At 46.4% G+C, this 26,331-nt stretch overlaps 1 protein-coding gene across 2 annotated transcripts in view; it reads right to left on the minus strand.

Moving 5' to 3' along the window:
• CEP192 (centrosomal protein 192) overlaps nt 1–26,331 on the minus strand; it is a 1,702,116-nt gene that overhangs the window by 749,591 nt on the left and 926,194 nt on the right. For both annotated transcript variants that reach the window (XM_069219927.1, XM_069219928.1), the window contains one exon: nt 1,511–1,601. In XM_069219927.1, the coding sequence (XP_069076028.1) occupies nt 1,511–1,601 (91 nt within the window). The remainder of the gene's footprint in view (nt 1–1,510; nt 1,602–26,331) is intronic.

Here is a 26,331-nt window from a genome sequence, read left to right on the forward strand (position 1 = left end):
GCACCACCATAACATATGAAGCACCCTCCTCCATAGCCACATTAGGAGGAGAGAGCATACCAGTATCTGGAGACGTGTCCAGTCCACTGCCCTCCCGTAGATCCTCATACCAGTCCTGTTGTAAACCACATTCTAAAGGGTCCTCAGACCCCTCCCATTCCGCTCCTGCGTCTGGCTGATCTATATAATGCTCAGACAATGATCTGGGCCAAACTCGCTCCATCGAAGTCGGATTCGACGCTGTACGACGTCGCTCCGGATCATCTGGAATAAGGATGGGGCTACCACTAGTGGGTGCCGGTGGCGAATCGTCGACGTCAGAACTGGTGCCGAAGGACGTCGACTGTGTCCAACCGGTGCTGGTCTGGATCCGATATCAGATCCTGGGGTCCTCAACAGCGCCGAGGCCGAAGCTGCTGGCGTCTAATCCGAAGGGGCCCCTGCTGACCCCGCGGGGCCCAAAGTCCCCTCCACGGGTGCAGCCCGCTCAAAAACGAGCCACATGGCCTCATAAAATTCTTTTATCTGAACAGGGGTTGATCCGGTCCCCGGAAAGGGGGGAAGACGCAGAGTCGGCCCTAGCGACGGCTCTGCAGAACCGCGCTCGGAACTTCGACGTTCCACAGACACCTCGTCGGCCGACGGGCGTGCCAAAGACGAAGTCCGCTTGGACTACTACTTCTTCTTGTGCATCTTACCTTCAGATGACCTCGAATGCGAGTAAGAGGACTTGGGGCTCCGGGAGCGGTGTGGCAACCTCCTCCTACTGCGGGCCTGTGACCTCGGCGGAGTCACGCCGACCAAGGACGAATGCTGGGCCACAAGAAGCTTGAGGGATCTCTCCCTCAAGGCCTTCGGAGCCATGGCCCGACAGTCGGAGAACGAGGTGGAATCGTGGTCCTTCTCCAGTCACCAAAGACAAACACGGTGCGGGTCCGACACCGACATGGTGCGATGACACACACCACACAGCTTGAACCCTGTCTTTCTTGAAGACATGACTTCAAACAGTCAAAAAAGCCTCGACAAACCGTCGAAGAAGGGTAGCTCTTTCCGGAACTGCGCTGTACCCGGCGCGGAAGGAAAAGAACTGACATACGCGCGCCGAGACAGCATCTATATAGACAACCGTGACGTCATAGACGGCTCCAACTACGCTGATGACGCACGCGGAGCTGGTGGATGCACGCTGATGCCAGGGAATTCGAAGGTAAGGAAGCTGCAGCTAGAAGTCTCTATCAGATACATTATTACAATAATCTTAGTTAAAATATTCCCTGGTTTAGTGACACCCAGACACCTACTTTCATTTCTGCACTGGGCCGAAAGCACCTACATTCCTTCCATTCCATACTCTGCTTCTATCACTCATACATACTACTTTGTTCATATATATAGAAAGGAAGAAAACATTTTTCTTCCTTCTACGTATGTGTAGCACTTCACAAACAATACACACAAATGTCAATGTCTGAATTAGTTTCCAATTTAAATCATAAATTAATCAAACCTGAAAGCAGTCTTGGTCCTGTCCTTTAACTACTAGTCGTAAATTTTGTGTTAAGGATGATGAGTTGTTCCTCAGAATGAGCTTCTGTAGACTGGAAACACACAAGATTAGTTTGGACACTTGATATAAAACATTTACTGTTCAAAATAATCAATTAAGTCTAAAGTAGGTTGTCTAACCTAAAAGCTACCTACAGGAGCACTTGCAAAATCCAGAAGAAGTTACTTATCTGTTACTGTGGAAACAAGAGTCCTCTAGAGTATGCAGAATTCACATGGACTTTACAACACAGCATACCTTGAGGTCGATTACAGGAAACAATCAGCAAATCAAGTTGTATTCATTAGGAGAAAAAGTTATACCACTGACACTTAAATATATGTTTAGATCTTAATTAAAAAACTCAGCAGTCCCATCATAATCCATGTCCTTTGTAGGATCACCGGTGCTGATGACCTCTTACTTAATAAATATCTTTCAAGTTGGGGGAACCTGAATATTCAATCCAGGGATCCTTATTTCAGACAACTTAAAATTCGGATTGCATTAAAAAATCATCACAGACATTGCAGACTCAAAAGTTCCTCACCATAGTAGACCGAGTCCTAGCTATTCTTTTATCACAGATACTAACATATGTAGCCAACCTTCATTCAAAAAGCAAAAAGAGAATATGAGGTACAAAGAGGGAAGCAGAACTAAGCTGCTACCCATAGTTATATGTCCACAGCTGTAAATAACCTAAATCACTCAGTTCTACTTTGGGAGTGATAGTGTGAAGTGTGAAAAATATAGTACCTGATGTCTTAAATATTTAAAGTAAGTGGTGGAAAAAGTGTAAACTCAAAGGTGGACATGTTCCTCAGTCATCTCGTATAGGAATGTTCAGGGGAAGTTTAACAGCCTGTCTTCCAAGCACAGAGAAAATAGTGCGGAATCCAGAGGGACCTTAGTGGTGCAGCAGCAGGTCAAACTACCTCCCTTTTAACTTTTCTGGGAGAAGACAGGTGATGACAGAGGTAGCCTGCTGTACTGGTTTCAGTAAAGCAGCCATGTGCTGTAATTGGGGAGAATAAAAAAGGAACAGGGTTATTTGAAAGAGGACAGTAAGGTCAGCACCTAAATGGGACGTGTAAGCAAATGGCTCCCTGTTGCAGTTACCCCCCACTTTTTGCCTGATACTGATGCTGACTTGACTGAGAAGTGTGCTGGGACCCTGCTAACCAGGCCCCAGCACCAGTGTTCTTTCACCTAAAATGTACCATTGTCTCCACAATTGGCACAACCCTGGCACCCAGGTAAGTCCCTTGTAACTGGTACCCCTGGTACCAAGGGCCCTGATGCCAGGAAGGTCTCTAAGGGCTGCAGCATGTCTTATGCCACCCTGGGGACCCCTCACATGCACACTGCCTCACAGCTTGTGTGTGCTGGTGGGGAGAAAATAACTACGTCGACATGGCACTCCCCTCTGAGTGCCATGCCAACCTCACACTGCATGTGGCATAGGTAAGTCACCCCTCTAACAGGCCATACAGCCCTAAGGCAGGGTGCACTATACTACAGGTGAGGGCATAGGTGCATGAGCACTATGTCCCTACAGGGTCTAAGCAAAATATTAGACATTGTAAGTGCAGGGTAGCCATAAGAGTATATGGTCTGGGAGTTTGTCAAACACGAACTCCCCAGCACCATAATGGCTACACTGAATACTGGGAAGTTTGGTATCAAACTTCTCAGAATAATAAACCCACACTGATGCCAGTGTTGGATTTATTAAAAAATGCACACAGAGGGCATCTTAGAGATGCCCCCTGTATTTTACCAAATTGTTCAGTGCAGGACTGACTGGTCTGTCCTAGCCTGCTGCTGAGAGACGAGTTTCTGATCCAATGTGGTGAGGGCCTTTGTGCTCTCTGAGGACAGAAACGAAGCCTGCTCTGGGTGGAGGTGCTTCACACCTCCCCCCCTGCAGGAACTGTAATACCTAGCAGTGAGCCTCAAAGGCTCAGGCTTCGTGTTACAATGCCCCAGGGCACTCCAGCTAGTGGAGATGCCCGCCCCCTGGACACAGCCACCACTTTTGGCAGCAAGTCCAGGAGAGATCATGAGAAAAACAAGGAGTCACTGGCCAGTCAGGACAGCCCCTAAGGTGTCCTGAGCTGAGGTGACTCTGACTTTTAGAAATCCTCCATCTTGCAGATGGAGGATTACCCCAATAGGATTAGGGATGTGCCCCCCTACCCTCAGGGAGGAGGCACAAAGAGGGTGTAGCCACCCTCAAGGCTAGTAGCCATTGGCTACTAACCCCCCAGACCTAAACACACCCCTAAATTGAGTATTTAGGGGCCCCCAGAACCTAGGAAAACAGATTCCTGCAACCTAAGAAGAAGAAGGACTGCTGAGCTGAAAACCTGCAGAGAAGACAGAGACACCAACTGCTTTGGCCCCAGCCCTACCGGCCTGTCTCCCCACTTCTAAAGACACTGCTCCAGCGATGCGTTCCACAGGGTCCAGCAACCTCTGAAGCCTCAGAGGACTACCCTGCATCTAGAAGGACCAAGAACTCCTGAGGACAGCGGCTCTGTTCCACAAAGACTGCAACTTTGTGACAAAGAAGCAACTTTGAAACAACACACGTTTCCCGCCGGAAGCGTGAGACTTTGCACTCTGCACCTGACGCCCCCGTCTCGACTTGTGGAGAACAAACACCACAGGGAGGACTCCCCGGTGACTACGAGACCGTGAGTAGCCAGAGTTGACCACCCTGAGCCCCCACAGTGACGCCTGCAGAGGGAATCCCGAGGCTCCCCCTGACCGCAACTGCCTGCTTCGAAGACCCGACGCCTGGTAAAGACTCTGCATCTGCAGCCCCCAGGACCTGAAGGATCCGACCTCCAGTGCAGGAGCGACCCCTAGGTGGCCCTCTCCCTTGCCCAGGTGGTGGCTACCCTGAGGAGCCCCCCCCCCCTTGCCTGCATCACTGAAGAGACCCCTTGGTCTCCCATTGAATCCTATTGCAAACCCGACGCCTGTTTGCACACTGCACCCGGCCGTCCCCGTGCCGCTGAGGGTGTACTTTTTGTGCTGACTTGTGTCCCCCCCCGGTGCCCTACAAAACCCCCCTGGTCTGCCCTCTGAAGACGCGGGTACTTACCTGCTGGCAGACTGGAACCGGGGCACCCCCTTCTCCATTGAAGCCTATGCGTTTTGGGCACCACTTTGACCTCTGCACCTGACCGGCCCTGAGCTGCTGGTGTGGTAACTTTGGGGTAGCCCTGAACCCCCAACGGTGGGCTACCCTGGACCCAACTTTGAACCCCGTAGGTGGTTTACTTACCTGCAAAACTAACAAACACCTACCTCCCCCAGGAACTGTTGAAAATTGCACTGTGTCTAGTTTTAAAATAGCTATATGTCATTTGTGTGAAAACTGTATATGCTATTTTGCCAATTCAAAGTTCCTAAAGTTCCTAAGTGAAATACCTTTCATTTAAAGTATTGTTTGTAAATCTTGAACCTGTGGTTCTTAAAATAAACTAAGAAAATATATTTTTCTATACAAAAAACTATTGGCCTGGAATTGTCTCTGAGTGTGAGTTCCTCATTTATTGCCTGTATGTGTACAACAAATGCTTAACACTACCCTCTGATAAGCCTACTGCTCGACCACACTACCACAAAATAGAGCATTAGAATTATCTATTTTTGCCACTATCTTACCTCTAAGGGGAACCCTTGGACTCTGTGCATGCTATTTCTTACTTTGAAATAGTACATACAGAGCCAACTTCCTACAGGACGCCAGCCAAGTAAATTAGTAAATTAACAGAAAGTGTGTGCAGTGTCAGCTAGACATGTCCAACATGAAGGAAGGTAGATGCCAAGAAAATTGGGAAAGCTCTGATGCAAGGAGCAGGGTACAAAGTGACTGATTTATGTTGTGGTAGAGTACTGACAGATTATTTTCGGCATGCAGTCACTGTGATCTATCCATAAAACTTGCATATAGAACAACAAAATGCAGACATAGTATTTTGGCTAAATGAGCTTGAAAGCCTTTAGAAGGGGAAAAAAAAATAGAGTGTCACTTCTTCAAGCCCTACAAACTACATTGGAGACGGGGATGAGTGTGCAGAAGCTTCCACTTGTGATAATTTTGCCCTTTGCTACAGAGGTCAATACTTCGATAGCAGGCACATGGCGACACTGTGCACTTATAAATCTATAGGCTAGTTTTGTGTGATCTGATGCTGTGTGTGTGACTTCCACTGTAACTGGCGTTTCCAGCTAGATGTTCTGAACAAGTAAATGAGTTTCAGAAAAAAGCATTCTCATTTTGCATTAAGGATCCACTTCCTTAACCATAAAAAAGTATTGTTCTTGAATTTTCTGAAAAATGAACAATTTATACTTTTGGAAAGTTAGAGAATATATGTTTTGCTCTGTGTCTTAAATCAATTTAATTAAATTATATATATATATATATCTATATCTATCTATATATATGGAAAATGTCACTTACCCAGTGTACATCTGTTTGTGGTATGTTCCGCTGCAGATTCACATGCTGTGCATACTTCTGCCATCTAGTGTTGGGCTCGGAGTGTTAAAAGTTATTTTTGTTCGAAGAAGTGTTTGAGTCACGGGATCGAGTGACTCCTCTTCGGTTCCATTGCGCATGGGCATTGACTCATGTTAGACTGTTTTCCAGCAGAGGGTAAAGTAGGAGTGATAGAGTATAAAGAAAAGAGATGTCCATGCTAATGGAATGTTAAATATATATAAATATACACAAGTGTTGTTTAACTTAAACGACTACAGGCTTCCGGGGAGGTGGGAGGGTGCATGTGAATCTGCAGCCGAACATGCCACGAACAGATGTAGTGACATTTTTAATTCAATGGCATTTGTAGCTGCAGATACACATGCTGTGCATAGACTACAAAGCAGTTAGTCCTCCCATAAAAGCAGTGGTTAGCCTGTAGGAGTTGAAGTTGTTTGAAATAATGTTCTTAGTACAGCTTGACCTACTGTGGCTTGCTGTGCTACTAAAACATCTACACAATAGTGTTTAGTAAAAGTATGTGGTGTTGACCAAGTAGCTGCCTTGCATATTTCAGCCATTGGTATGTTTTCTAAGAAGGCCATTGTAGCACCTTTCTTCCTTGTGGAATGTGCTTTAAGAGCAACTAAGAGTTGTCTTTTAGCCTTATGGTAACATGTTTAGATACATCTTACTATCCATCTTGCTAAACCTTGTTTTGAAATGGGGTTACCACTATGAGGTTTTTGAAAAGCTACTAACAGCTGTTCAGTTTTCCTGAACGGTTTTGTTCTATCTATGTAGTACATTAGAGCTCTTTTAATTTCTAATGTATGTAGAGCTGTTTCTGCCACAGAATCTGGTTGTGGGAAGAAGACTGGCAGTTCCACTGTTTGATTGATATGAAAAGGTGATACTACTTTAGGAAGAAATTTAGGGTTAGTTCGTAGTACGACTTTATGCCTGTGTACTTGTATGAACGGTTCCTTAATAGTGAATGCCTGAATTTCTCTAACTCTTCGCAATGATGTAATTGCGACTAGGAAGGCAACATTCCATGTTAAGAATTGAATTTGACTTGAGTGCATAGGTTCAAATGGTGGGCCCATAAGTCGCGTAAGCACTATGTTTAAATTCCACAAAGGAACTGGAGGTGTTCTGGGTGGAATGATGCGTTTTAAGCCTTCCATGAAGACTTTGATAACAGGTACCCTAAATAAAGAGCTGTGCTGTACATTTTGCAAATATGCGGAAATTGCAGTGAGATGTATTTTTATGGAAGATGATGCTAAATTTGATTTTTGTAAATAGCATACAATATCTTGTATTGATGCTGAAAAAGGGTGAGTTTGTTTAGATTGACAGTAATATACAAATATTTTCCATTTGTTAGCATAGCACTGTCTAGTAGGGGGTTTTCTACTTACTTAATTACTTCCATACATTCTATTGGTAGTTGTAAATACCCAAATTCTATGACCGCAGGAGCCAAATCGCCAGATTGAGCGTGTTATGATTTGGGTGCCTGATCTGCCCTTTATTTTGTGTTAACACGTCTGGTCTGTTTGGGAGTTTGGAGTGTGGTACCACTGACAGGTCTAATAGTGTTGTGTACCATGGCTGACGTACCCACGTTGGCGCTATGAGTATCATATTGAGTGTGTTTTGAAGCAATTAGTTGACTAGAAATGGAATGAGTGGGAGAGGGGAAAAAGCGTAAGCAAATATCCCTGACCAATTGATTCATAGAGCATTGCCCTTGGATAGGGGATGTGGTTATCTGGATGCGAAATTTTGACATTTTGCGTATTCACTGGTGGCGAACAGATGTATGTCTGGTATTCCCCATTGGTGAACGTATTTTTGAAGTTCTTGAGGGTGAATCTCCCACTTGTGTGTCTGTTGATGATTTCTGCTGAGAACATCTGCTAATTGGTTGCGTATCCCTGGAATGTATTGTGCTACCAGGTGAATTTGGTTGTGTATTGCCCATTTCCAAATTTTTTGAGTTAGGCGGGAGAGTTGGGACGAACGTGTCCCTCCCTGTTTGTTTAGGTAATACATGGTGGTCATGTTGCCTGTTTTGATCAGGACATTCTTGTGAATGAGTAGAAGCTGAAAAGCTTTGAGTGCTAAGAAGACAGCTAACAACTCTAAGTGATTTATGTGTAGCTGTTTGAGTTGGGCATCCCATTGTCCTTTGATGTTGTGATTGTTGAGGTGAGCTCCCCAGCCAAACATTGATGCATCTGTTGTAATTATGGTCTGAGGCACAGGGTCTTGAAATGGCCGCCCTTTGTTTAGATTTGTGGAATTCCACCACTGAAGGGACATGTATGTTTGGCAGTCTATCAACACTAGATCTTGAAATTGACCCTGTGCTTGTGACCATTGTTGTGCAAGGTACTGTTGCAAGGGCCGCATGTTTAGTCTTGCATGTGGAACAATTGCAATACATGATGCCATCATCCCTAATATTTTCATGACAAATTTGAGAGGGTACTGTTAACCTGCCTGTATTTGTGCAATTATATTCTGGAATGCTTGTAATCTCTGCGTATTTGGACTTGCAAGCACTTTTTGAGTATTTATTATTGCCCGTAAATACTATTGTATTTGCGCAGGCTGCAGATGTGACTTTTGGTAGTTTGAGAACCCTAGCGTGTGCAGGGTTTGTATCACATAATGCGCATGGTTTTGACACTGCGTATGACTGTTTGATTTTATCAGCCAATTGTCTAGATATGGAAAGACATGTATGTGGTGTCTTCTTAGGTAGGCTGCGACTACCACTAGGCACTTTGTGAATACCCTTGGAGCTATTGTTATTCCAAAGGGTAACACCTTGAACTGATAGTGCTTTCCTTGAATGACAAACCTGAGATATTTGCTGTGCGCAGGATGGATGGGTATATAAAAATACGCATCTTTGAGGTCTAATGTTGCCATGAAATCGTGTTTTTGAAGTAATGGGATAACATCCTGTAGAGTTACCATGTGACAGTTGTAAGAAGTTGACTCTGTATATACTATTTCAAAGTAAGAAATAGTGTGTACAGAGTCCATGGGTTCCCCTTAGAGGTAAAATAGTGGCAAAAAGAGATAATTCTAATGCTCTATTTTGTGGTAGTGTGGTCGAGCAGTAGGCTTATCAGAGGGTAGTGTTAAGCATTTGTTGTACACACAGAGGCAATAAATGAGGAACACACACTCAAAGACTTACTCCAGGCCAATAGGTTTTTATATAGAAAAATATATTTTCTTAGTTTATTTTAAGAACCACAGGTTCAAGATTTAAAAGCAATACTTCAAATGAAAGGTATTTCACTTAGGAACTCTAGGAACTTTGAATAATCACAATATCATGTACAGTCTTTGTAACAATGGCAATAAGCTATTTTAAAAGTGAACACAGTGCAAAAATCAACAGTTCCTGCGGGAGGTAAGTAAAACACTTACAAGTCTCAAAAATGGAGCCAAGGCGGCCCACCGTTGGGGGTTCAAGGCAACCCCAAAGTTACCACACCAGCAGCTCAGGGCCGGTCAGGTGCAGAGGTCAAAGAGGTGCCCAAAACACATAGGCGCCTATGGAGAACAGGGGTGCCCCGGTTCCAGTCTGCCAGCAGGTAAGTACCCGCGCCCTCAGGGGGCAGACCAGGGGGGTTTTGTAGGGCACCAGGGGGGGCACAAGCAGGCACAAAAAGTACACCCTCAGCGGCACAGGGGCGGCCGGGTGCCAGGTAGTGGCTCCTCGGGGTAGCCACCACCTGGTCTAGGCAGAGGGTCGCTCCTGCACTGGAGTTCGGTTCCTTCAGGTCCTGGGGGCTGCGGGTGCAGTGTTGGTTCCAGGTGTCAGGTCCCTAGTTACAGGCAGTCGCGATCAGGGGGAGCCTCTGGATTTCCTCTGCAGGCGTTGCTGTGGGGGCTCAGGGGGGTCGTCTCTGGCTACTCACGGGCTCGCAGTCTCCGGGGAGTCATCCCTGTAGTGTTGGTTTTCCACAGGTCGAGCCGGGGGCGTCGGATGCAGAGTGGAAAGTCTCACGCTTCCAGCGGGAAACGTGAAGTCTTTAAAGTTGTTTCTTTGTTGCAAGAAAGTTGCAGATTGTTCAACAGGGCCGCTGTTCATGGGAGTTTCTTGGTCCTTGGGTGCAGGGCAGTCCTCTGAGGCTTCAGAGGTCGCTGGTCCCTGTTGGATGCGTTGTTGTTGCAGTTTTCTTCGAAGTAGGTAGGGCTGGGGCCAAAGTAGTTGTCTCCGTCTTCACTGCAGGGCTTCAGGTCAGCAGTCCTTCTTAAGGTTGCAGAAATCTAGTTTCCTAGGTTCTGGGAAGCCCCTAAATACTGAATTTAGGGGTGTGTTTAGGTCTGGGAGTTCGGTAGCCAATAGCTACTGTCCAGGAGGGTGGCTACACCCTTTTTGTGCCTCCTCCCTGTGGGGAGGGGGGCACATCCCTAATCCTATTGGGGGATTTCCTCCATCCACAAGATGGAGGATTTCTAAAAGTAAGGGTTACCTCAGCTCAGGACACCTTAGGGGCTGTCCTGACTGGTGGGTGGTGACTCCTTGTTTTTCTAATTATCTCCTCCAGCCTTGCCGCCAAAAGTGGGGGCAGTGGCCGGAGAGGAGGGCATCTCCACTACCTGGGATGCCCTGTGGCGCTGTACCAAAAGGGGTGAGCCTTTGAGGCTCACCGCTAGGTGTTACAGTTCCTGCAGGGGGGAGGTGAGAAGCACCTCCACCCAGTACAAACTTTGTTCCTGGCCACAGAGTGACAAAGGCACTCTCCCCATGTGGCCAGCCAAATGTCTGGTGTGTGGCAGGCTGGCAAAAACTAGTCAGCCTACACTGGAAGTTGGGTATGTTTTCAGGGGGCATCTCTAAGATGCGCTCTGGGTGTGTTTTACAATAAATTGCACACTGGCATCAGTGTGCATTTATAGTGCTGAGAGGTTTGATACCAAACTTCCCAGTTTTCAGTATAGCCATTATGGAACTGTGGAGTTAGTGTGTGACAAACTCCCAGACCATATACTCTTATGGCTACCCTGCACTTACAACGTCTAAGGTTTTGCTTAGACACTGTAGGGGCATAGTGCTCATGCACATATGCCCTCACCTGTGGTATAGCGCTCCCTACCTTAGGGCTGTGAGGCCTGCTAGAGGGGTGAATTACCTATGCCACATGCAGTGTGAGGTTGGCATGGCACTCTCAGGAGAGTGCCATGTCGACTTAGTTATTTTCTCCCCACCAGCACACACAAGCTGTGAAGCAGTGTGCATGTGAGGGGTCCCCAGGGTGGCATACGACATTCTGCAGCCCTTAGAGACCTTCCTGGCATCAGGGCCCTTGGTACCAGGGGTACCAGTTACAAGGGACTTACCTGGGTGCCAGGGTTGTGCCAATTGTGGAGACAAAGGCACAGTTTAGGGAAAGAACACTGGTGCTGTGGCCTGGTTAGCAGGGTCCCAGCACACTTTCAAGTCATAACTTAGCATCAGCAAAGGCAAAAAGTCAGGGGGTAGCCATGCCAAGGAGGCATTTCCTTGCAACAGTGTTCTGACAGGATGTAAAGATTGAGGGTCCTGAGATCTAATATTGGCCTTAGGGTGCCATCCTTTTTTGGGAATGAGGAAATATAGTGAGTAAACTCCTGTCCCTACTTCATTTTGTGGCACGGCTTCTATTGCTTGTTTGAGTGATAGAGATTTGACTTCTTCTGTAACAGTGATATGATCTGTGGATAGTTTGTGTGGTTTTAGTGGAATGTTTGGTGTAGCTTGTATAAATTCTAGGCAATAGCCATTGCGGATAATTGTTAATACCCAGTTGTCTGTGGTAATGTTTAGCCATTTGTTGTGGAACTTTAGCAGTCTTCCTCCCACTGGGGGGGTGTGGATTGGACAGGAATGGCACAAGTCACTGTTTACTTTGTTGTGAGGCTTGTTTAGGTGTTTGATATTTTCCTCTGCCTCTGGGGTACTGGCCTCTATATGTGCTTTTAAAACCACCTTGTTGGTATTGAGGTTGGTAGGTCGGCTTTGGCTGTGGTGTGGATGCCTCTGCAGTTTGAGCCCTAAATCCACCTCTGAACTGGGGTTTGTGAAAGGATCCCCTGTATTGTGTGGTGTATAGTGCACCCATGGCTTTTGCGGTGTCTGAATTCTTACACATTTTTTCTGTAGCAGTGTCGACCTCTGGGCTGAAAAGCAGTTTCTTGTTGAACGGCATATTCAACACTGCCTGTTGGATTTCAGGTTTGAATCCTGAGAACCTAAGCCATGCATGTCTCCTTATGGTTACAGCAGTGTTAATGCTTCTGGCCGCTGTATCTGCTGAGTCTAGGGCAGACCTAATCGGATTGTTGGTGATGGCTTGCCCTTCCTCCACTATCTGCTGTGCTGTCTTTTGCTGTTCTTTGGGGAGATGCTGTATTATATCTTTCATCTCGTTCCAGTGGGCCCAGTCATATCTAGCCAATAACGCTTGTGAGTTGGCTATTCTCCATTGGTTGGCTCCCTGAGATGCCACCCTTTCCCTGCAGCATCAAACTTTCTACTCTCTTTGTCTAGTGGGGTTGCATCACACGACTGCGAGTGTGCCCTTTTCATGGCAGCGCTTACCACTACTGAGCCTGGAGGTAGTTGCTGAGTAATATAGACAGGATCTGAAGGAGGTGGCTTATATTTATTTTCTACTCTAGGAGTAATTATTCTTGCTTTTACAGGCTCGCTAAATATCTAATCAGCATGTTTTAGCATGCCGGGGAGCATAGGGAGCAACTGATATGTTGCATGCGTGTAGGAGAGTTTATTTAACAAAAAATCGTCCTCTAATGGCTCAGTGTGCATGGTGACGACATGATACGCTGCCGCTCTAGCTATCACTTGATTGTAGCCTGTACTATCCTCTGTTGGTGAAGGCTTAGAGGGATAGCAATCTGGGTTATTGTGCAGAATGGGGTCAGGATCATAAAGATCCCATGGATCCACATTGTCCTGCTGTGAATCAAATGAATGTGATGGTGACTGCATAGGTGTAGGGCTGGTAGGGGGAGATATTGTAGGTGTGGAGAGTGAGTAGGAGACTGAGGAGGAGAAAATTGAGGAGGTGGAGGTCTCTCCTTTGTTTTTGGCACTTTAGCTGGAGGCTGTGTAGTGTCCAATTCCTCCTGAAAGGCTCATTTCCTCTATGGTTTTGGAGGAGGTGCAGTTAAAATTCTGCCAGTTTCTTTATGGATATGAATCCTAGCTTGCCTTTCATCTATTACTTCCATGATAGGTTGTATTTGTGATTCCTCCTGAGTAATTGTATGACTTTCTCTAAGTGCTTTTGAAAGTCCATGCTCCTCATTATAACCAGGTCTTTTCGTCTCCGAAGCTGGCTTTTTCGGTCTCGGAAGAGCGGTTCGGAGACAGAGCTTCGGCTCGACTCAGATGGCTTCGGAGGAGTGGCCTTTTTTGGTGCCAAACAGGTGGGTTGGTCACTGAGTGTCTTCTTTCAGGTCGAGCCATGGCTTCTGGCAGTGGCATCCCCAAGGCCTTACGTTTCGGCTTAGATGGTACAGGGGCAGGCATACTCACGTGCTGTCCTGCCGTGGACGGTCTGTCCACCTCGGAATCCTGGTCAGTCGGATCCTCGAACGGAGACTGCGGTCTGCATGATATCTTCCTCTTTGATGTCAAGATGTTCAGAACTTTTTGACGCCATCTCCAGCCTCCGTGCTCTTCTGTCCCGAAGTGTCGTTTTTGACCGGAAGGATCTGCAGGCCATTTCTTCCCGATGGTCCGGGGAAAGGCAGAGATTACAGACAAGGTGTTGGTCTGTGTAGGGGAATTTAGCGTGGCACCGAGGACAGAATCGGAATGGAGTCTGATCCATGAGGCTTCCACGCAGTCGGCCCGACCAGGCCCGAGTTGGGCACGTGCAATGGAACTGAAGAGGAGGAGTCACTCGATCCCGTGACTCGAAAACACTTCTTCGAACAAAAACAACTTGTAACACTCCGAGCCCAAAACTAGATGGCAGAAGTATGCACAGCATGTGTATCTGCAGCTACACATGCCATCGAACAAATATATATATATATATATAAAATGTCACTTACCCAGTCACATGCTATGCACAGCTCTTCCGACATCTAGTGTTGGGCTCTGAGTGTTACAAGTTGTTTTTCTTCGAAGAAGTCTTTTCGGAGTCACGGGATCGAGTGACTCCTCTCAGTTACAGTGAGCATGGGCATCGACTACATTGTTAGACTGTTTTCACGCAAAGTGTGAAGGAAGGAGTGATAGAGTAAAAGAATATAAAGAGATGTCCATGCAAGTGTAAATGTATCTACATATGTACAAATGATAAACTTAAAGGACTACAGGCTTCCGGGGAAGAGGGAGTGTCCATGTGAATCTGCAGCACTACATGCCACAAACAGATGTACACTGGTTAAGTGACATTTTCTGTTCGATGGCATGTGTAGCTACAGATACACATGCTATGCATAGACTACAAAGCAGTTAGTCCTCCCAAAAAAATAGTGGTGGCTAGCCTGTAGGAGTTGAAGTTGTTTGAAATAGTATTCTTAAGACAGCTTAGTCTACAGTAGCCTGTTGCTGTGAGAAAACCTCAACACAACATTGTTAAGAAAAGGTATGAGTAGTAGACCATTTGGCAGCTCTGCATATATATCAGCCATTGGTATGTTTCCTAAAAATGCTATTGACGCACCTTTCTTTCTTGTAGAATGTGCTCTCGGAGTGATCAAAAGTTGTCTTTTTGCCTTGATGTAGCATGTCTGTATGCATCTAACAATCCATCTTGCTAAGCCTTGTTTAGATATAGGATTACCTTTATGTGGTTGTTGAAAAGCAATGAAAAGTTCTTTAGTTCAATCTATATAGTACATAAGAGCTCTTTTGCGATCTAGAGTATGAAGAGATCTTTCAGCAACTGAGTCTGGCCGAGGAAAGAAGACTGGCAATTCCACTGTTTGGTTGATGTGAAAAGAGGATACTACTTTTGGTAAAAAAATTGGATTTGTCCTAAGTAAGACTTTATGTTTGTGTACTTGGTAAAAAAGGTTCCTCAATAATGAAGGCTTGTATTTCACAAACTCTTCTTAATGAAGTAATAGCTACAAGGAAGGCAACCTTCCATGTTAAAAATCGAATTTGACAAGAGTGCATGGGTTCAGAAGGTGGACCCATTAGTCTGGTAAGTGCAATATTTAGATTCCAAGAAGGAACGGGTGGTGTCCTAGGTGGAATAATGCATTTTAATCCTTCCACGAAAGCTTTAATAACAGGGACTCTGAATACAGAAGTGTGTTGAATATTTTGTAAATATGCAGATATTGCAGTAAGGTGGAAGAGAAAGCTAAATTGTATTTTTGTAAATGAAGTACGTAGCATACAAAATCTTGTACAGATGCTGAGAGTGGATCAGTATTTTTATATTGACAGTAGTAAAAACATCTCTTCCATTTGTTAGCATAACATTGTCTGGTAGTAGGTCTATGTGCCTGTTTAAGCACTTCCATACATTCTGATGGAAGTTTTAGGTAACCAAATTCTGTGACTTCAGGAGCCAAAGCGCTAAATTGAGAGCATTGGGGTTTGGGTGCCTGATTTGACCTTTGTTCTGTATTAACAAATCTGGTCTGTTTGCAATGAGGTACTACAGACAGATCCAAGAATGTCGTGTACCAGTGTTCATGTGCCCATGTTGGGGCTATGAGTATCATGGTAAGAGATGTTTGATTTAGTTTGCTGACTAGAAAGGGAAGGAGTGGGAGAGGGGGAAAAGCGTAAGCAAATATCCCTGACCAGTTGATCCCTAGAGTATTGCCCTTGGATAGAGGATGTGCGTGTCTGGATGTGAAGTTTTGGCATTTTGCGTTTTCGCTGGTTGCACATAGGTCTATTTCTGGTGTTCCCCACTTATAAAAGTACTTTTGAAGTACTTGGGTGTGTCTCTCCCATTCGTGAGTCTGTTGGTGATTCCTGCTTAGGAGATCCACTAACTGATTGTCTATTCCTGGAATGTATTCTGCTAATAGATGAATGTGATTGTGAATTGCCCATTTCCATATTGTTTGGGCTAGCAGAGACAGTTGAGATGAATGCGTCCCAGCCCTGTTTTTTGAGGTAATACATGGTGGTCATGTTGGCTGTTTTTATCTAAACATTCTTCTGTTTGAAAAGGGGCTGAAACGCTTTTAGGGCAAGAAACACCGCCAATAACTCTATGTGGTTTATGTGAAGTTGTTTCTGTTTGGGATCCCATTTCCCTTGAATGGTATGATTGTTGAGATGAGCTCCTCAACCTATCATTGATGCGTCTGCTGTTATGGTTTGAGGTACAGGGTTTAGAAAGGACCGCCCCTTCATTAGATTGCTGAGATTCCACCACTGAAGGGACGTGTGCGTATGGCGGTCCATCAACACTAGATCTTGAAGCTGACCGTGTGCCTGAGACCACTGTTGTGAGGCACTGTTGTAAAGGCCTCATGTTTAGTCTTGCATGTGGGACTATGGCTTTGCAAGATGCCATCATCCCTAGAATTTTCATGATAAATCTTGCAGTGTATTGTTGATTTGGTTGGATATGTGGGATGAGATTTTGGAAAGCCTGTATCCTTTGTGTATTTGGATATGCTCAGGCTTTTGAGTATTTAGAATAGCACCTAGGTAAGGTTGTACCTGTGCTGGAGGAAGGAGTGACTTCTGATAATTTAGAGTGAACCCTAGTGTATGCAGGGTTTCCATTACATATTGAGTGTGTTGTTGGCATTGCGTAAAATTGCTTGATTTTATTAGCCAATCGTCTAGATATGGAAAGACGTGAAACTGTTGTCTTCCTATGAAGCTGCTACTACTATTAGACATTTTGTGAACACTCTTGGAGCTTGTAAGGAAATGCCTCCTTGGCATGGTTACCCCCTGACTTTTTGCCTTGGCTGATGCCAAGTTATGATTTGAAAGTGTGCTGAGGCCTGCTAATCAGGCCCCAGCACCAGTGTTCTTTCCCTAACCCTTACCTTTGTTTCCACAATTGGCACACCCTGGCATCCAGATAAGTCCCTTGTAACTAGTACCTCTGGTACCAAGGGCCAAGATGCCAGGGAAGGTCTCTAAGGGCTGCAGCATGTCTTATGCCACCCTGGAGACCCCTCACTCAGGACAGACACACTGCTTGCCAGCTTGTGTGTGCTGGTGGGGAGAAAATGACTAAGTCGACATGGCACTCCCCTCAGGGTGCCATGCCAACCTCACACTGCCTATGGCATAGATAAGTCACCCCTCTAGCAGGCCTTACAGCTCTAAGGCAGGGTGCACTATACCATAGATGAGGGCATAGGTGCATGAGCACTATGCCCCTAGTGTCTAAGCAAAACCTTAGACATTGTAAGTGCAGGGTAGCCATAAGAGTATATGGTCTGGGAGTCTGTCAAACATGAACTCCACAGCACCATAATGGCTACACTGAAAACTGAGAAGTTTGGTATCAAACTTCTCAGCACAATAAATGCACACTGATGTCAGTGTACATTTCATTGTGAAATACACCCCAGAGGGCATCTTAGAGATGCCCCCTGAAACCATGTCCGACTACCAGTGTGGGCTGACTAGTTTTAGCAGCCTGCCACACACCAGACATGTTGCTGGCCACAAGGGGAGAGTGCCTTTGTCACTTTGTGGCTAGTAACAAAGCCTGTACTGGGTGGTGGTGCCTCTCACCTCCCCCTGCAGGAACTGTAACACCTGGCAGTGAGCCTCAAAGGCTCACCCCCTTTGTTACAGCACCCCAGGGCACTCCAGCTAGTGGAGTTGCCCACCCCCTCCGGCCACGGCCCCCTTTTGGCAGCAAGGCCGGAGGAGATAATGAGAAAAATGAGGAGGAGTCACTGGCCAGTCAGGACAGCCCATAAGGTGTCCTGAGCGGAGGTGACTGACTTTTAGAAATCCTCCATCTTGCAGATGGAGGATTCCCCCAATAGGATTAGGGATGTGCCCCCCTCCCCTCAGGGAGGAGGCACAAAGAGGGTGAAGCCACCCTCAGGGCTAGTAGCCATTGGCTACTAACCCCCCAGACCTAAACACACCCCTAAATAGAGTATTTAGGGGCTCCCAGAACCTAGGTAACTAGATTCCTGCAACCTAAGACTAAGAAGGACTGCTGAGCTGAAAAACCTGCAGAGAAGACGGAGACACCAACTGCTTTGGCCCCAGCTCTACCGGCCTGTCTCCCCACTCCAAAAGAACTGCTACAGCGACACGTTCCACAGGGTCCAGCGACCTCTGAAGCCTCAGAGGACTACCCTGCATCTAAAAGGACCAAGAACTCCCGAGGACAGCGGCTCTGCTCCAAAGAAGAAACATCTTTGCAACAAAGAAGCAACTTTGAAAGAACACACGATTCCCGCCGGAAGCGTGAGACTTTGCACTCTGCACCCGACGCCCCCGGCTCGACTTGTGGAGAACCAACACTACAAGGAGGACTCCCCGGCGACTGCCTGCTTCTAAGAACCCTACGCCTGGTAAGGACACTGCACCCGCAGCCCCAGGACCTGAAGGATCCGACCTCCAGTGCAGGAGCGACCCCCAGGTGGCCCTCTCCCTTGCCCAGGTGGTGGCTACCCCGAGGATCCCCCTCCCCCCCTTGTCTGCCTGCATCACTGAAGAGACCCCTAGGTCTCCCATTGGACTACATTGCAAACCCGATGCCTGTTTGCACACTGCACCCGGCCGCCCCCGTGCCGCTGAGGGTGTACTTTTTGTGCTGACTTGTGTCCCCCCCGGTGCCCTACAAAACCCCCCTGGTCTGCCCTCCGAAGACGCGGGTACTTTCCTGCTGGCAGACTGGAACCGGGGCACCCCCTTCTCCATTGAAGCCTATGTGTTTTGGGCACCACTTTGACGTCTGCACCTGACCAGCCCTGACCTGCTGGTGTGGTAACTTTGGGGTTGCTCTGAACCCCCAACAGTGGGCTACCTTGGACCCAACTTTGAACCCTGTAGGTGGTTTACTTACCTGCAAAACTAAAACACTGACCTCCCCCAGGAACTGTTGAAAATTGCACTGTGTCTAGTTTTAAAATAGCTTATTGCCATTTTTGTGATAACTGTACATGCTATTTTGCTAATTCAATGTTCCTAAAGTTGCTAAGTGAAATACCTTTCATTTAAAGTATTGTTTGTAAATCTTGAACCTGTGGTTCTTAAAATAAACTAAGAAAATATATTTTTCTATATAAAAACCTATTAGCCTGGAATTGTCTTTGAGTGTGTGTGTTCCTCATTTATTGCCTGTGTGTGTACAACAAATGCTTAACACTACCCTCTGATAAGCCTACTGCTTGACCACACTACCACAAAATAGAGCATTAGAACTATCTCTTTTTGCCACTATCTTACCTCTAAGGGGAACCCTTGGACTCGGTGCATGCTATTTCTTACTTTGAAATAGTATATACAGAGCCAACTTCCTACATTGGTGGATCAGCGGTGGGGTACAAGACTTTGCATTTGCTGGACTACTCAGCCAATACCTGATCACACGACTAAATTCCAAAAATTGTCATTAGAAACTGATTTTTGAAATTTGAGCTATTTTTCTAAATTTTTTAAAGTCCTGCTAGGGCCTTGTGTTAGTCCCTGTTAGCATTTCTTTTACAGTTTAAAAGTTTTGTAAAAGTTTGAATTAAGTTTTAGATTCTTAAAAAGTATTCCAACTTTTAGAAACAATGTCTGCTGCAGAAGAGATTGTGATGGAACGCAACCTCACCCCTTACCTGCATCTTAGGATTTCAGAGTTAAGGTCTCTCTGCAAAATCAAAAAGATTAAAACTGGTTCAAACCCTACCAAAGTACACCTCCAGGAGCTTTTGGCAGAGTTTGCTAAGAACAACCCCTCTGAGGATACCTTCCCAGAGGGGGAAGCTAGTGATGGGGAGGATTTCCCACCTCCAGTCCTAGTTAGGGAGAACAGGGTCCTTAAAACCCGGTCTCCACAAGTGATAGTCAGAGATGCTGCTTCTCTCACAGGAGAGTCCAGCAACTCTGGAAGCATTGAGGGCAGCCTCAATGAAGATGACCTCCTGTTAGCCAGGATGGTCAAAAGATTGGCTTTAGAGAGACAGCTCCTAGCCATAGAAAGGGAAAGACAAGAGATGGGCCTAGGTCCCATCAATGGTGGCAGCAACATAAATAGGGTCAGAGATTCTCCTGACATGTTGAAAATCCCAAAAGGGACTGTAACTTAATATGAAGATGGTGAGGACATCACCAAATGGTTCACAGCTTTCGAGAGGGCTTGTGCAACCAGAAAAGTAAACAGATCTCACTGGGGTGCTCTCCTTTGGGAAATGTTCACTGGAAAGTGTAGGGATAGACTCCTCACCCTCTCTGGAAAAGTTGCAGAATCCTATGACCTCATGAAGGCTACCCTGATTGAGGGCTTTGGATTCTCCACTGAGGAGTATAGAATTAGGTCTAGGGGGGCTCAAAAATCCTCGAGCCAGACCTGGGTTGATTTTGTTGACTTCTCAGTCAAAACACTGGATGGTTGGATTAATGGCAGTGGTGTAAATGATTATGAAGGGCTGTACAATTTATTTGTGAAAGAACACCTGTTAAGTAATTGTTTCAATGATAAACTGCATCAGCATTTGGTAGACCTAGGACCAATTTCTCCCCAAGAATTGGGAAAGAAGGGGGACCATTGAGTCAAGACTAGGGTGACCAAGACTTCCACAGGGGGTGACCAAAAGAAAGGGGTCACAAAGACTCCCCAGGGAGTGTTGAGACATTCAAGGGAAAAAGTAAAGAGTCTTCTATAGGGCCGCAAAAACCTGCTCAGGAGGGAGGGTCCAGAGCCTCTTCACAATCCAATTTTGGGTACAAGGGTAAAAACTTTGATCCCAAAAAGGCCTGGTGTCGTAGCTGTAATCAGCAAGGACACCAAACTGGAGACAAGGCCTGTCCCAAGAAAGGTTCCACTTCTAACTCTACTCCAGCTAACACTGGAATGGCCAGTCTCCACGTGGGATCAACAGTGTGCCCAGAGCAAATCCGGGTCCACACTGAAGCTACATTAGTCTCTGAGGGTGGGGTGGACTAGCTGCCTGGCCCACTAATATGCAAAAACACAGGCAGCAACTCTTTATTAACCCCTTCGCTGCCAGGCCTTTTCCCCCTCCTGTGCCGAGCCTTTTTTTGGCTATTTGGGGCAGTTCGCGCTTAGGCCCTCATAACGTTTTGTTCACATAAGCTACCCACACCAAATTTGCGTCCTTTTTTTCCAACATCCTAGGGATTCTAGAGGTACCCAGACGTTGTGGGTTCCCCTGAAGGAGGCCAAGAAATTAGCCAAAATACAGTGAAAATTTCGTTTTTTTTAACAAAATGGGAAAAAGGGTCTGCAGAAAGAGCTCGTGTTTTTTTCCCTGAAAATGGCATCAACAAAGGGTTTGCAGTGCTAAAATCACCAGCTTCCCAGCTTTCAGGAGCAGGCAGACTTGAATCAGAAAACCCAATTCTTCAACACAATTTTGGCATTTTACTGGGACATACCCCATTTTTACGATTTTTTGTGCTTTCAGCCTCCTTCCAGTCAGTGACAGAAATGGGCGTGAAACCAATGCTGGATCCCAGAAACCGAAACATTTCTGAAAAGTAGACAACATTCTGAATTCAGCAAGGGGTAATTTGTGTAGATCCTACAAGGGTTTCCTACAGAAAATAACAACTGAAAAAAAAAACAAATATTGAAATTGAGATGAAAACATCTGCAATTTTCCTCTACGTTTTACTCTAACTTTTTCCTGCAATGTCAGATTTTTGAAAGCAATATACCGGTAAGTCTGCTGGACTCTTCTGGTTGCGGGGATATATAGGGCTTGTAGGTTCACCAAGAACTCTAGGTACCCAGAGCCAATAAGTGACCTGCACCCTGCAGTGGGTTTTCATTCTATACCAGGTATACAGCAATTCATTTGCTGAAATATAGAGAGTAAAAAAATAGCTATCAAGAAAACCTTTGTATTTCCAAAATGGGCACAAGATAAGGTGTTGAGGAGCAGTGGTTATTTGCACATCTCTGAATTCCGGGGTGCCCATACTAGCATGTGAATTACAGGGCATTTCTCAAATAGACGTCTTTTTTACACACTCACTTACATTTGGAAGGAAACAATGTAGAGAAAGACAAGGGGCAATAACACTTGTTTTGCTATTCTATGTTCCCCCAAGTCTCCCGATAAAAATGATACCTCACTTGTGTGGGTAGGCCTAGCACCCACGAAAGGAAATGGCCCAAAACACAACGTGGACACATCCCATTTTTTTTTTTTTACAGAAAACAGAGGTGTTTTTTTGCAAAGTGCCTACCTGTAGATTTTGGCCCTTAGCTCAGCCGGGAACCTAGGGAAACCTACCAAACCTGTGCATTTTTGAAAACTAGAGACCTAGGGGAATCCAAGATGGGGTGACTTGTGGGGCTCTGACCAGGTTCTGTTACCCAGAATCCTTTGCAAACCTCAAAATTTGGCTAAAAAACAAAACACATTTTCCTCACATTTCGGTGACAGAACGTTCTGGAATCTGAGAGGAGCCACAAATTTACTTCCACCCAGCGTTCCCCCAAGTCTCCCGATAAAAATGGTACCTCACTTGTGTGGGTAGGCCTATAGCCCACGAAAGGAAATGCCCCAAAACACAACGTGGACACATCCCATTTTTTTTTTTTTTTTTTACAGAAAACAGAGGTGTTTTTTGCAAAGTGCCTACCTCTAGATTTTGGCCTCTAGCTCAGCCGGCCCCAGGAGGGGGCAGAAATGGCCTAAAATAAATTTACCCCCCCTGGGGAGCGACCCTTGCCTACAGGGTCGCTCCCCTTGCGTGATGGCGAAAAAAAAAAAAAAAAAAGATCCCTGGTGCCTAGTGGTTTCTTCCCCCCTTGGGGTCAGATTGACCTAAAATCGGCCGATCTGCCCCCAAAGCGGGCAGAAATGGCCTAAATACAATTTGCCCGTCCAGGGGAGCGACCCTTGCCTAAGGGGACGCTCCCCATCTGTAAAACAACAACAAAAATCCCCGGTGCCTAGTGGTTTCTGCCCCCCTTGGGGGCAGATCGGCCTAATTAAAATAGGCTGATCTGCCCCCCCTGGGGGGCAGAAATGGCCTACTTTTTTAAATAAAATCCCTGGTGTCTAGTGGGTGTTTTGACAGCCGGATTGCTTTCAATCTGGCTACCAAAACGCAAATAACTTTGCTTCCCTTTGAAGCCTCTCTCGGCCTCCCCCACGTGATCGGAAGAGAAATGCAAAGCATTCCCCTTCCCCTTCCATCCCTGCCTTGGGGGGGTGGGGGGAATCCCACAGAGGGAGCACTAGTGTAGAAGCCCTGAGGGATACAGGTGCCAGTGTCACAATGGTGACAGACAAACTGGTTTCCCCAGGACAATACCTGACTGGACAAACTTCTCCAGTCATCAACCCTGACAATCAGACTAAAGTACATCCCATGGCTATGGTTACCTTAGAATGGGGAGGGGTCACTGGCCTGAAACAGGTGGTAGTCTCCTCTGCTATCCCAGTAGACTGTTTGATTGGAAATGACCTGGAGTCGTCAGCATGGGCTGAGGTAGAACTCAAAACCCATGCAGCCATGCTGGGTATCCCTGAACTGGTGTGAGTCAAGACTAGGGCACAGTGCAAGGATCAGGGTGAAAAAGAGGTGTTGGAGACTAGAATAGTGGCCCAATCCTCCAAGAGAAAAGGAAAGAAGACTGGGGAACCAGCTTCAACACAGCAAAAGAAAAAGAACCTCTCTTCTCAGCAAGAAGTTCCATCCTCTAAGGGAACTGAGCCTATGGAGTTGGAACCTTATCAGATTGAACTCTTGGGCCCAGGGGGACCCACAAGGGAACAGCTGTGTAAGGGGCAAGAAACCTGTCCCTCTCGAAGGCCTTAGGCAACACGCTGCTGAAGAGACCAAAAAGATGGACTCCTCTACACTGAGGCAAGAGATCCCAAACCTGGTGCCACTAGGAGAGTGGTAGTGCCTCAGGAGTGTAGGGAGTTCATTCTGACCTTAGCCCATGACATTCCACTTGCTGGGCATGTGGGACGAACCAAGACATGGGAGAGGTTAGTCAACCATTTCTATTGGCCCAACATGTCCCAGAAAATAAAGGAGTTTTGTGCCTCCTGTGCCACCTGTCAAGCCAGTGGTAAGACAGGTGCCATCCAAAGGCCCCCCCCTCCTTCCAATTCCAGTGGTGGAGGTCACGTTTGAAAGAGTGGGAGTGGACATAGTGGGTCCACTTGAAACTCGCACAGCCTCAGGGAATCAGGATATCCTAGTAGTAGTGGATCATGCTACTAGGTACCCTGAAGCAATTCCCCTTAGGTCCACTACTGCCCGTGCAGTAGCCAAAGCACTCATTGGTATCTTAACCAGAGTGGGATTTCCTAAGGAGGTGGCTTCTGACAGAGGAATCAACTTCATGTCTGCATACTTTAAACACATGTGGAATGAGTGTGGGGTGACTTACAAGTTCACCACACCATACCATCCACAAACCAATGGTCTTGTGGAAAGATTTTACAAGACATTGAAGGGCATGATCATGGGGCTCCCTGAAAAGCTCAAAAGGAGATCGGATGTCCTCTTGCCATGTCTGCTTTTTGCCTACAGAGCGGTGCCTCAGAAGGGAGCAGGGTTTTCCCCCTTTGAACTTCTGTTTGGCCATCCTGTAAGGGGACCACTAGCTCTTGTGAAAGAAGGCTGGGAGAGACCTCTTCATGAGCCTAAGCAAGATATAGTGGACTATGTACTAGGCCTACGTTCCAGGATGGCAGAGTACATGGAAAAGGCAAGCAAAAACCTTGAGGCCAGCCAAGAACTCCAGAAGATGTGGGACGACCAAAAGGCTGCTATCGTTGAGTTTCAGCCAGGGCAGAAAGTCTGGGTTCTTGAGCCTGTGGCTCCCAGGGCACTTCAGGACAGATGGAGTGGCCCTTACCCAGTGCTAGAAAGAAAGAGTCAGGTCACCTACCTGGTAGACCTAGGCACTAGCAGGACCCCCAAAAGGGTGATCCATGTGAACCGCCTCAAACTCTTTCATGACAGGGCAGATGTAAACATGTTAATGGTTACAGATGAGGACCAGGAAGCTGAGAGTGAACCTCTCCCTGATCTCCTTTCCTCTGACCCTAAAGATGGCTTAGTAGGTGGAGTGGTCTACTCAGACTCCCTCTCTGGCCAACAGCAAGCTGACTGTATGAAAGCACTACAACAGTTTGCTGAACTCTTTTCCCTAAACCCTGCTCAGACACACCTGTGTATCCATGATGTGGACACAACAAACAGCATGCCTGTCAAAAACAAAATCTTTAGACAGTCTGACCAAGTTAAGGAAAGCATCGAAGTGGAAGTCCACAAGATGCTGGAATTGGGAGCCATTGAGCACTCTGGCAGCACCTGGGCTAGCCCAGTGGTCTTAGTCCCCAAACCTCACACAAAAGATGGCAAGAGAGAGATGAGGTTCTGTGTGGACAACAGAGGGCTTAATTCTGTCAACAAGACAGATGCTCATCCCATTCCAAGAGCAGATGAGTTAATTGAGAAATTGGGTGCTGCCAGATACTTAAGTACCTTTGACTTAACAGCAGGGTACTGGCAAATTAAAATGGCACCAGGATCAAAACAGAAAACAGCATTCTCTACACCTGATGAGCACTATCAGTTTACTGTGATGCACTTTGGCTTAAAGAATGCCCCTGCCACCTTCCAAAGGTTGGTGAATCAAGCCCTTGCTGGCTTGGAGGACTTTAGTGCAGCGTACCTTGATGATATTGATGTCTTTAGCTACAGCTGGCAGGATCACCTGGTCCACCTGAAAAAGGTTTTGCAGGCCCTGCAAGCAGCAGGCCTCTCTATCAAGGCATCTAAATGTCAGATAGGGCAGGGTACTGTGGTTTACTTGGGACACCTTGTAGGTGGTGGCCAAGTTCAGCCACTCCAACCCAAGATCCATACTATTCTAGACAGGGAAGCTCCAAAAACCCAGACTCAAGTCAGGGCATTCCTTGGCATGACTGGATACTACAGGAGGTTTGTGAAGGGATATAGATCCATAGTGACACGCCTCACAGAACCTACCTCCAAAAAATGCCCAGAAAAGGTAACTGGACCTTGGACTGTCAAAAGGCCTTTGACACCCTGAAGCAAGCTATGTGCACAGCACCAGTTCTCAAAGCTCCAGATTACTCCAAGCAGTTC

Source organism: Pleurodeles waltl, chromosome 2_2 (genome assembly GCF_031143425.1).
Source record: "Pleurodeles waltl isolate 20211129_DDA chromosome 2_2, aPleWal1.hap1.20221129, whole genome shotgun sequence".
Taxonomy (NCBI): Eukaryota; Metazoa; Chordata; class Amphibia; order Caudata; family Salamandridae; genus Pleurodeles; species Pleurodeles waltl.